General features: G+C 37.7%; 1 protein-coding gene across 1 annotated transcript in view; it reads right to left on the reverse strand.

The window, feature by feature from the left end:
* The window catches only part of LOC139292668 (general transcription factor IIF subunit 2-like), a 38,104-nt gene extending 37,634 nt beyond the window's left edge, over positions 1–470 (reverse strand). Inside the window, exons 1-2 of the mRNA XM_070915030.1 lie at positions 405–470; positions 74–147 (exon numbers count right to left, since the gene is read on the reverse strand). Of these exons, the coding sequence (XP_070771131.1) occupies positions 74–147; positions 405–470 (140 nt within the window). The remainder of the gene's footprint in view (positions 1–73; positions 148–404) is intronic.
* Between the last annotated feature and the right edge of the window lie 11,134 nt (positions 471–11,604).

Below are 11,604 nucleotides of genomic sequence, written 5' to 3' on the forward strand. Positions count from 1 at the left end.
CGATACTGATAATCACAAGGACAGGATTAATACATAAGAAAAGCACCTGTATTAAAAGCTTTTCACTACATACTTTCCAATGGTAATCTTTCCAACTTCTCCCTTCTCTGTGGCCTTGTCCCACTGCAGAGATAAATACTTGGGAACCTGATGAGAGATAAGTTGATTTAAACACTATCATTAGTAAAACTGACAGCATTAGCTTTATTAGCTGGCATACAGTCCGTTGCTTATTAACTTACACGACCTTATTTTGTCTAAATACATCACAGGGTGGATGACTAACAAACATTTGTAACAGTAGAACTTTTAATGAGCTGGAATAAAAGGTTATCCTTTATGTATAATCGCCTGATCGCCTCGTCGATTCATTTGATAATTTAATAATCTGCAGGTGGACAAACCTTAACGAGCCACACGCCTTTACTTTGTTTGACGCCCGTTAGATTAACCTCCGTCTTGTCTGACATAGTTTCAGCGTTATTTGAGTTTGTACTGACGCAGACAAACAAGAGGCGACAGGCTGCGAGTTAACGGCTCAATTTAGTCAGGAGGGCCCAATTAAGTGGAAAACTACAAAATAAAATTTCCTGTTACATCTTTCAAAATAAATCTCCGATCAGCGACACTGATAGAAATAATTGCACAGGAAGACTACAGGCAGCATGTTGAGCCGGAGTCGTTAATAGCTTTTATATTATGCTAAAATAGTCTGCTGTTGATTTGTACTTCTTCCACTGTTAGCTGCTGCACTGGTCCAACTTTATTCTCTGAAAATAAAGTTTTTTTATTTTATGTAACTGGATGGAAATCTACAAAATTCTTGTATGTGTATGTGTTTCCCAAGTGTTTATTTAAACAATGAAATCACAAAGGTCCAGGGGCCAACCACCAAAATGCTGAATTCTTAACATCCAATCCGGTAGCCTATGTGGAATAATTTGAAACTCACAACAGCTCGATTAATTTACAACAACTATTTGATCTTTAAAGACTTCATTTGCCATTTAACTGCAGGACAAAGAAATTGAAAAAAAAAAAGGAAAAAAAAGAGTACCGAATGACAAGTCAGAGGTTAATGTCTCAGGTGTGTGTAGTTTTGGGAACTGCGGGTTACCAATTAAAATGACATGACATCCCACCAGTGAGGTAATCGCACAATAGTGTGGCAATCTGTTTGTGCTAATATAATCGATTCTATCAGTTGTAATGTAATGTGATCAATTTGATGTTAGAATATGCACCACTAAAGCACAATATCAACTAAGACAATAAGGGCCTTAGTTTGTGTTAAATAAAATGACCACACAATGCAAACTTGAGCCATGTATTATTCCAGCAGAGAGATACTGTACACCACGCAAAGAGAGGGGGAGGACAAAATATCCTTGTTATAATTTGGATTAAAAAGGGCTGTGAACTGATATTGCCACAGGAGCTCAACACAACTTCCAATCCCTAAAGTCCAGACCTCTGAATCAGCACCCACATCTTGGATTTAAGTTAAACGAAATTATGATTCAGTCTGATTATCAGACCACTAAAGTCCAGGCTCAAGCATGGCAATTAATGCACAACACGTCCATGCTGTAGGTGGCTTTCTAGATGAACTGTAGCCCATAAGTTCCTTTCATCACTAACATTTAAACCACACAAATCATTAAACAGAGGGCTTACACAGTCTTGTCAAAATGATTAATAAAGCAGCAGATTTGGACTGTGGCAATAAATCAACAAGTCAATTTGCATTTAAGATTTAGTGAACTGCATAAACAGTTTCTGGCAATAATAAGATGTTGATGAAAAAAGCATTTCTTATTTAAATTTTGAAAGACAGGGTGCACAACAGTACTGAAATCGAACATAGTAGCGTGTTTTCTTTTTTTTTGTTTTCTATAAATGAATATAATTAGGATTCATATGCATTAATATACTCTTACCCTTTGTCATTTATCATGATTTAAAAGGTGCATGAATATGTGTTTATTTGAATGAAAAGCCATTTAAACTGTTGTAAAATGAGACATTTTTAACAGGCTGGCAGCATCACCATGTGGATCAACAGAAAACCTGCACTCTTTTACACTGATACTGTCAACAGTCCAGTCTCCTCACCAACATGTTGAAGATGATCTCTAGTCAGCATCTGATACTATGATATACACCTTCTTCCTATTTATGTTTAAATTAATATGTTTCATAACCTCTACAGTATCTCCACAGTCCCCCTGTCTGCCTCTCAGCGTATATATATCAGCAGGGAAATCAAATCCATCAGATTTCTATCCATCACTGGGAAAATGAATGTCTTGCCTGCCACTGACCGGTCATGACATATTTTCATCAGTGATGTCTGAGCTTGATGAAGTGTTGGGCGGTTCTGGTTTACACATGACTCCTGACAGTTATAATCAGTTGGGAGCTTCCTTTTCTAGAACAACTACACAATTTATAATGTGATTAAAACATTGTATGTTTGGGTTTTAAACCTCATATAATCACAAATAGAAATAGAAACATAGACCACCAAATGTATGGTTATGATATAGCCTCAAACCTTTTCATCGAGATTATTTCTTCTTCTGGTACTTCATTGTTTACTCTACGTGCACTATGATACAAGAGGGTGGGAGTTACAGAGGAGAGTTTCTTTTGTTTATATCATTTTTAATCTTTATTTAATATGCCATTAACATGTGATGCTTTCTTGTTAAAAATGAGGTTTCCCAAATAATATTTAAAAAGCCTTTTCTGGCTTGAAGTCACTGCTGTTATGGGTCATATGAAGAGGAAAGCCAGTTCAATACTACACTAATTATTTCAAGGTCATTAACATGAATCATTGGAGTGTGACTCGCATGTAATTAGTGCACAAACTGCATCAGAAAAAAACAAAGAAGAAAAACAAAACATTTATGACAGATTATTGAACAAATCTGTCATTTTACAGTTGAATTCCTGGTTCTGGGCATCTCTTGAAAGAAAGAAAGAAAAAGCTTTGAAGAAATCATGTTTCTAACAGACCATTCTACTTCATTACTGCAATGTTACTGAAACATTTTGATATTTATTATATACAAGTGATCAGTAGTTTATAGTTTCTCCAATGCCTGTAGATCCCCTGATCATCTTTGGAGAGAACTGAATAAACGTTTTCTCATTTCTGAAGTTCATGTCAGAGTGAAGAGCTCTGTGTAAAGAAACACGGATTATCTATAACACAGCATCTTAGTGGTGGATAGCATCTGGAGTAACTAAATACTTTTACCCTTCACCACTGCCGCTGATTTGTATGTATTGCCACCTTGTGGGCAACTACTGGAACTGGACATGGTAGTGCTGTATGAACAAATGAATGTTGTTTTGCATTTGAATGTTCTGAATAGGAATAAAGCAGGTGATTGTCATGATGTGGATGCAATACTTGTTGTTGCAAATCAGCATGCCAGAGGTGTCACCAATTTTTTTGTATCCTCTTCCTCCTTTGATTTATGATAAACACTGTATAACTGGTGTCATGGAACTGGTCAACTGATATGTTTTATCCAGCACTTTGGTCCAGAGCATAATGTATTTTTATTTACGGTCCCCAGAAGATGAATCTTAATTCTCTTTGGGACACAATGACCCTTGCTATAGTTCCGCCATCAGGGTAAAATGTCCAGATTTACATAGGAAATTAACAAAAAATTATTAAAATTACTTAGCATGCTCCCTAGTAATTAATCTTATTCCACTTCTATCACTCTGACACTGACTTTTCCTGTAGCACCACTAGGCCAAAGTGTACATTTAACACGCAAGATATCTCATGATCTAATAGGAAGATAAACAGATAAACACTTTTCATTTCACATCTCATGGCCTTCCCTCTAACACTACTGTAACCCCACTATCAGTAAGATGATGAAAACAACAAAATAGCCTTGATGCTAACAGCCTTTAGTGGCTAAATGGAACCAGTGTTCAGCTGGTTTAGTTTTTAGTTTTTGATTGTTATGGAACCTGCACTCTCAGCACAGCACACAATTAGCTGAAAGTAAACACTCACCAAGCCCTCCATGTGAAAACACTGCACCTGTATTGTCCTTGGTGGATATGGTAATTGTGTGCATATTTTATTAACAATAGGCAGCAAGGAGTTGTGGCACTTGGCACTGGTCTAAGGACTTGGATCAATATAACTTCCTGTGCCCCAAATGGATCTCTCCGCAGTGTGACCCAGAACAAACCAGCCATATCTGTGCAACACAAAGACTTCACTCAAAGAAAACTGACCAGCCGTCAGCACATTCACATAAAGCTTAACACACAGAAAGCTCTCATCTACGTCAAGACATGGAGACACGGCCTCCAAAGTGTCCCGGCTGCTGGCAGCAGTTTATCAGCATCATTGGAATGTGTTGAAAGTGTGTGTGTTAGGGTGTGTGTGTTGGACAATGAATCCTAACTTCCTCTTATTACCAAAGTCTGAAGCTCTGTGAAACTCCAGAAATCCTCTATCAGTCCTCTGCCGGTTGAAAGATTCAGAAATCTCTTTTCATCAGGGATAAAATGAACTTGGCATTGAGTGGCTGAGGGTTTTGGCTTTCCTCTCAAGGTCATCCTCGCTTTGAGGTTGGCATTTCTTTGCCCACAGTCAGGGTATATTTCAGGGGCCAGAGTAGGGAGATAAATCAGCCACAAAATCAAATGCCAACACACCGAGCTGTGTGCACTGACAAACCCTAACCTTCAGATGCTAATAAACATTCTTACATTAATACCATCATATTATTTTGATAGATTTTGGTCAAGTAGCTGTCTCACTGAAATTACATTTTCTCCAGAACCTGACATGGTTTTTCATTAATGAAATATAAAACATGATTCCCATTGTTATAATACAATATGTTGAAGGGCTGTTGCCATGGCAGCTCCCACTTGGCAGATGCAGTCTTTAAAATAGGACACCAAAAATAAAGGGACATTTTCCAACAAACATAGATATCTTGTTGGGCTTTGTAGGGCTTTAAGAGTTGTTGTTCAAGGTTTCCTGCTAGAATTCAATTATTTTTATGTACCAGTAAGAGATTTCAAATTCATTTTTCCTGTCTTTTCCGGTTTGTACACCTAGATTGCTTGGCCAATACAGTGCCAGTTTGGTTTTCATGCACGCTCGATCACTGATTTTCCAGTGAAGAGAAAGGGAAGAAGATTTCTATTTCACAAATCTCTCCTTTTGTGTGACACTGGGTTTACTGCGTTGTCGTCAGAAGAGCCTAAATCCTAGATGAATGGATTCATCCAGGTGCTGAAAAGGTTTCTCAGGGATATAGGTCCATCCTAAGTCATTAGCAAAGTGCAGTGGTCTGTGCAAATTGTTTGGTCTTGCAGTAACGCTGAAAACCTCCTGTTTCACTTCATCCCAAAGGCATTTTACCAGGCTGACATCTGCAGACTCCACTATAATAAACTGAAGCATGTGTCATGTTCCTGGAGCCATGCTGTGATGATGAGCGCTTTGCGATGTGGCAAACTATCCTGCTCCATCAAAAACCCTGAATTTACAGTATGTCTATATACAGGTGTATGTATAGGCTTTGTGTGGCATTAAAATGTTGCCCATTTTGTAGTAAGGGAACCAAAAAACAGTCCACCAGTAGCCTGTACCTTTAAAAAAAGGCCAAATAGATCAATTTAAGATGATGTTTTTCCTCTTTTCAGTCATCTGATTACAGTGTTGTCAATATAATTTGATTTATGGCAACGATCTCTGTAAACTCCAGACCTTTACTTGCAATCATCATGAAAAGACAGCTATCAAACCATCTCTTGAGCCTGTCTGCATGCTCATATTGAGTAGCAAACCACACGATGAACTTTCTAGACCGAGCCGGATGGATTTCATGAGGTGTATCTAGAAAGTCGGCCGCAGATTGTTTCTGTGTTTCATTGTCAAGCTGAATAGTCCACAGGATTAATTAACTGGCTTGTATTTATGATGAGACTCTTCTCTTGAGAAAATATTATTTTCATACACACTTGTACACTGAAGTGTGGCCCTCTCTGGTGGAAACGTTGTGAAGTACTGTGAACAGCTTTTGAGAGGTGGAAGGTTAATCCGGCAGATTTCATATATTTATATATTTATATATTGTATATATGTATATTTCTACATTCTGCATGATGTAGACAGATGCTGTTCTGTCCTACAGCACATCTCTTATCTGGTAGCAGCAGCACACCATTGCTGCAACTTCAGATTTAGAGACAGGAACAACTGTCAACAAGTATAGTTCAATATTGTAAATATCAGATGTATATAGTACAAGTTCTATATTGTTGATGAAAATGCATTCTTTAGCTGTGTATGTGAAATATATAAATATATCAAATACACTAATTGACCTGATGGGGGTGCTATAATTGAAGGTCTTTTTCTCAGTAAATCATAACTTCCAGAAGGAAAGACTCATTTTCACTTTACCAAATGCTAAAGGAAGGTGAGCAACTATAGGAAATTGAGGCATTGAGTCATGTTTGTATGTGTGATCAACAGGATATGCTTCTACAATCCTGAACTTTTCTTTTAAACTTTAAACTCCTTAAATATAATTTACACAGACATATTTCTGAAACCTATTTTTGTATAACATCGTTATGTTGTGTAACATCTCCTTGTAGTCTGAAGTAGTTTTTACCAAACATTGTTTCTGTCGACTTGAATGTGAGTCTGTGCATCCTTAGATTCTCTCCTTCATTATTAAATACAGTATTTCCACCAGCTGCTCTCACGTTTCCCTTTCACTCGTCAGTCAGGCATGCAGATCTAAAGTTACAGCTCTGATTAATTCATTGTGCTGGCTCTATGCTTGTCTGTCAATGCAATACTGAATTAACAAACAACCATTTTTATAATGACACAGCTTCTTAACATTAAAGCTTAATCCAGATTTCTATCGTACATTATTGTCTATCTGCTCTTATTGAGGAGTGCTTCACTTATATACAATCACACCCATGAAACTGCCAAGTAAAGCCTCACTGCGTATCATTTCATAGTAGCGCATATGAGGGAAACATATGCTATATTATTTCACACTGTGAACATACTTTATACAGTGCCTACCACAAACTAATGACTTTTAATGATTGAATTTCACTGATGAGACAGTCAGAGATCAGACTCCAGAACTTTGTTTTGACATGACAGAGGAGTCTTCCAATAAGTATTGAGTCTGCTGGTTGTTGTACATAAGGAAAGAACATGTCCACAGACCTTTACCCTCATTCAGCTGGAAGACCAAAACAAACACTGAAAGGTTATGTATAAGACTATACATTCTTGACTGGGTGGATTTCCATGTGACATTTACCTGGAACAAATAAAAGGTGGTCTGACTTTACTCATGACAAAACCTCCCTAAACCCTGTCACTTTAGCATTTATACTTTTTTTGTGACGTTACAAAACACGTTCAAGAAAAGAAAAACTGCCTCAGTAAATCACAGCTGAAATATCTGGATGCATTACACTTTTAATGCGCCCTTGAGATATCAAATTATCTAGGTATGAATGTGTGAAACTATATAAATAAAAGGCAGCTTCTTTCCTGCTCTGTTCAGCACCATGGCATCTCATACTGGCTTTTAGAGTTCACAATATTTCTTCTGTATTTATTACAGGCACGTTCAGCTGTGCCAGGTTAGGTTTAGACTACAATATGTGTGGGAAGAAAAACTCATGAATGAATGTGGTGGACCTGGGTATTTAAACATTTGGTAACACACACTGTGATTTTCTGCTGGGAGGACCGTCCAATACAAATAAAGCCAGCATCTATTCCTGCCTCCATTCAGAGCAGGGAGGCTCAGTGGACACAAGCCCCAGACAGAGACACAGACACCCTGCCCCGCATCACTGGGCATGGCCCTGAACTCTCCACAGCCAAAGCCTCTGTTGTTACAAGAATTTTAGGTTGGTTTCACCACCGTCATCACCACTCTGTCTTTTTAGGCTCAAAACTACATGTACTTCAGAGGACCTTGGCTGACTATATTTAGCTTTAACAAGGCTGAGGGAGATATCGTCTAAATTCACACCACATACAGTAGAAATGCAGGAGAGTTTTTTTAACTGAAGTAAAAGTTTAGTGAAGTTTCTTTCTAATGTGGAGCACATAAACAGTAAACCTTGAATTATCATTCAACTTTTGTGGAAACTCTCATCCGGAAGAGACGGAGATTGGCTGTTGTAAACACAGTCAGTATGGACAGTAACGATAAGGTTTGATTGTCTGGTAGCTATAACTACATTACATTACGTTCATTCGACAGACAATTGTACCCAAAGGGACTTACACTTGATAAGACAGGAGGTGAATTGAATCACCTGAGCAAAAGCCACCCCTCATTATCCAGTTGTCCTTGAATTAAATCACAAACAGCGGATGTAAGGAACATCTTTCAACCAGCTATATAGAGAGCATGAAATTGTTATTGTATGAATACATCGTGGGTTATTACTTTCACTGAGAACAGAACAGAGTGTTTACAAAATGAAAGCAGAGTCCAGAGTATAAATTGTTCATTATTGTTGGGGCGGTGGCACAATAGTGCCGTGTGTTTTTTTTGTTGTGGAGTGCCAGTGTGATTTAAAGCTGCTGACAGCACCAGACGCTTACACTGCACTAGGCTCCTGCTGTCTCTCGTCCTCTGTCGTTTGTATCGATGGAGATAGCCTGTCTGCTTGCCTGACAGTCTATCTCTACTTCTCTTCTCTGCCTTCTCGCTCCTCCGCCTCCTTCACTGACCACTGCTCTGTCCTTCCTCTCTATTAGTTACCTCCACTCCTCCTCTCTCTATTTCTAGCATCTCCTTCCATCCCCTCCTTCTGTTCGGGGCTTTCACAGACAATCAGAACATTTACTTCCCAATGGCCAAAACTAGCAAACTGAATGAAACATCTCATTCTTTTACTTTAACTAACAAAGGACAGATCTTTCAACAAACATAGATGCAGTATTTAGCTGCATGTAGATCTGCAGATCGTTTAACCTTGGGCTTACTTTTAAGCTGCAAAAGTAAGAGTGGATGAATCAAAGGTAATACAGAGAAATGAGATGTAGTATGATGCTCAGGCTGAACAAGCAATGATTAAAACTTTGAAATCATTCATGTGATTGAAATATATACAGCATTAAAGACTGTGGAGCCCAAAATAAGGCCAGTAGCTTCAAATTTAGGACGTTACAATATTTTCATGGGAATGTCCAGTGGTGGAGGTGAAATATTCAGATTCTTCTCTTATGTGAAAAGTACAAATAACACACTCTAAAACTATTCTGTTACAAGTAAAAGTCCTACATGCATTCTGATGTTTGAGATGAAGCTAATTTTTTAACTGTTTTATATTTTCATCATGGATCATGGATTATTTTATTTTTATTTTTTATATTATGGTCCCAATTAAACAGAGCTCAAAGTGACACCTTCAAATGTCAGTTTACTATGATTCATCAAAGTGTCACATTTGAGAAGCTGAAACCATTAAATGTTTCAGGCATTTTTGCTTGACAAATGACTGAGACGATTAATCAGCCATCAAAAAGAAATGCTGATAAATTATTTGATAATTGACAAATCAACTTCTTGATTAAGTGACTAATTGTTCAGGGTCAATTTTTATATACTGTTGGGTAGTTTTCTTTTAATGCATCAGGTTTTAAAAGCTCTTAATTTGTATAGTAACTAAAGCTGTCAAATAGTGGAGTAAAAAGTACAATATTTCTCTCTGAAGTGTAGTAGAGTAGAAATAGACATGTCATGAAATGGAAATACTCACGTAAAGTACAGATACCTCAAAGACAGACTTAAATACAGTACTTCAGTAAATGTACTTAGTTACATTCTACCAATGGGGATGTCTTATCTCTGAGGAACCAGTAGAGTGGTGGAGAAGGTCTCCTGCCATTTAGAGATTAAATTGAGTTTTCCAGCATGTTTTACCTGTTTAATCCATCATAACTTAAATCATTGGTGCCCTCCTGTAAGAGAAAATGTGCTTTTAGTTAACAGTGAACAGAAAAGACCAGAACGCAGAAAATGACAGTTTAACACCAGAGTTCACTGACCTGCAGTGGCAACATTACAGACCAACAAATGTTTACATTTTCTCTCAGCCCCTCACTCTCTCACATGAGAGAGAGAGAGAGAGAGAGAGAGAGAGAGAGAGAGAGAGAGAGAGAGAGAGAGGCCCCAAACAGTACCTGTGTGTAGAATAATCCTTCAGTGTAGTTAACACCTGTGTCTGCAGAGAGATCTAGCAGCTCTCTCTGTCTACCTTTGTTTCAGAAACACTGTTGTGATGTTGATGTTTTGCTCAATCCACTACAAATGCCCAGGAGGCTAGGATTTCATTGAAAGTATATTTACAACCTATATCATTTTTGTTTTATCTTTTCATCTGGTAATTACTGTACTCATTCACATTGTCTGCAGGCAGAAATCCACATCCCTTGATTATTATCACAATGTAAAAATCACATCAAAATAAAATGTATACTCAGATAGAATGGGGTTGGGTTGTTAAACATCTGTGTTAAATACACTGTATTTTACTAGATGAACAGATGTTTTCATTTGTAAAATCTTGATTTGGAAATTGTCTGCTGTCAAATAAATGTTGTGGAGTAAAAAAAACACTATATTAGTCTCTGAAATGTTGTGTAGTATGAAGTAGCATAAAATGAATAATACTCAAGTAAAGTGCAAGTACCTCAAAATTGTACTTGAGTATAATATTTTGCAGTACTGGTACACTATAGTACTTTCAGTAAGTCTTAGTGTTAGTCTTAGTTTTTTCTTACCTACCTCATTTTTGTTTTATTTTGTTGTTCATTATGTTTAGTTTTTATTGTAAAGCACCTTGTAACTTTTTTTTGAAAGGTGCTATATACATTATGTTATTATTATTATTATTATTATTATTATTTCATTATGTTATTTGTATCGTGAATTATGTCACTGCTGTAAACTCCTGTGACATTGCAATTTTCCACTGGTATTAATAATCTATCTATCTATCTATCTATCTATCTATCTATCTATCTATCTATCTATGTATTTTTCTATCTATGTTTCCTTGAGTTACACAGAAACTACATTATCTATTGTGATGTGCCAAAACTGGTTTTTGAGGGAGCGCCCTCTCCTCGGCACTTTCCGGCATTTTTCGGTGATGTTGATGTTGGGCTCGTCACCGCCTCTCCCAGACTGCTTTATGTCTGGCAGCAGAGACCATGCGCGGTCGCCATATTACGGAGCACCCCTCCCCTTCAGTCCCGTCACAGCACAGAGCCACAGCAGCGGTGCGGGAGGCTACATACTGAACAACGCTACCGCTGGGGAGGACCAGTGATACAGCAAAACCAAGACCAAAACGAGGATTCAGTGGAATGGATTAAACCTTTGCACGCCGCTAATAAGTGATTGTATTCGGTTTTACATCACTGTGCACCGGATGAAAGGTTGTTTGTTTTCATTTTCTTTCCTTTGAGCAAATTCAGCAGCTAAAACGGTCACTATAGTCTGTGTTTAGCTAGCCGGTGATGGAGACTGGCAG

Source organism: Enoplosus armatus, chromosome 11 (assembly GCF_043641665.1).
Source record: "Enoplosus armatus isolate fEnoArm2 chromosome 11, fEnoArm2.hap1, whole genome shotgun sequence".
NCBI lineage: Eukaryota > Metazoa > Chordata > Actinopteri > Centrarchiformes > Enoplosidae > Enoplosus > Enoplosus armatus.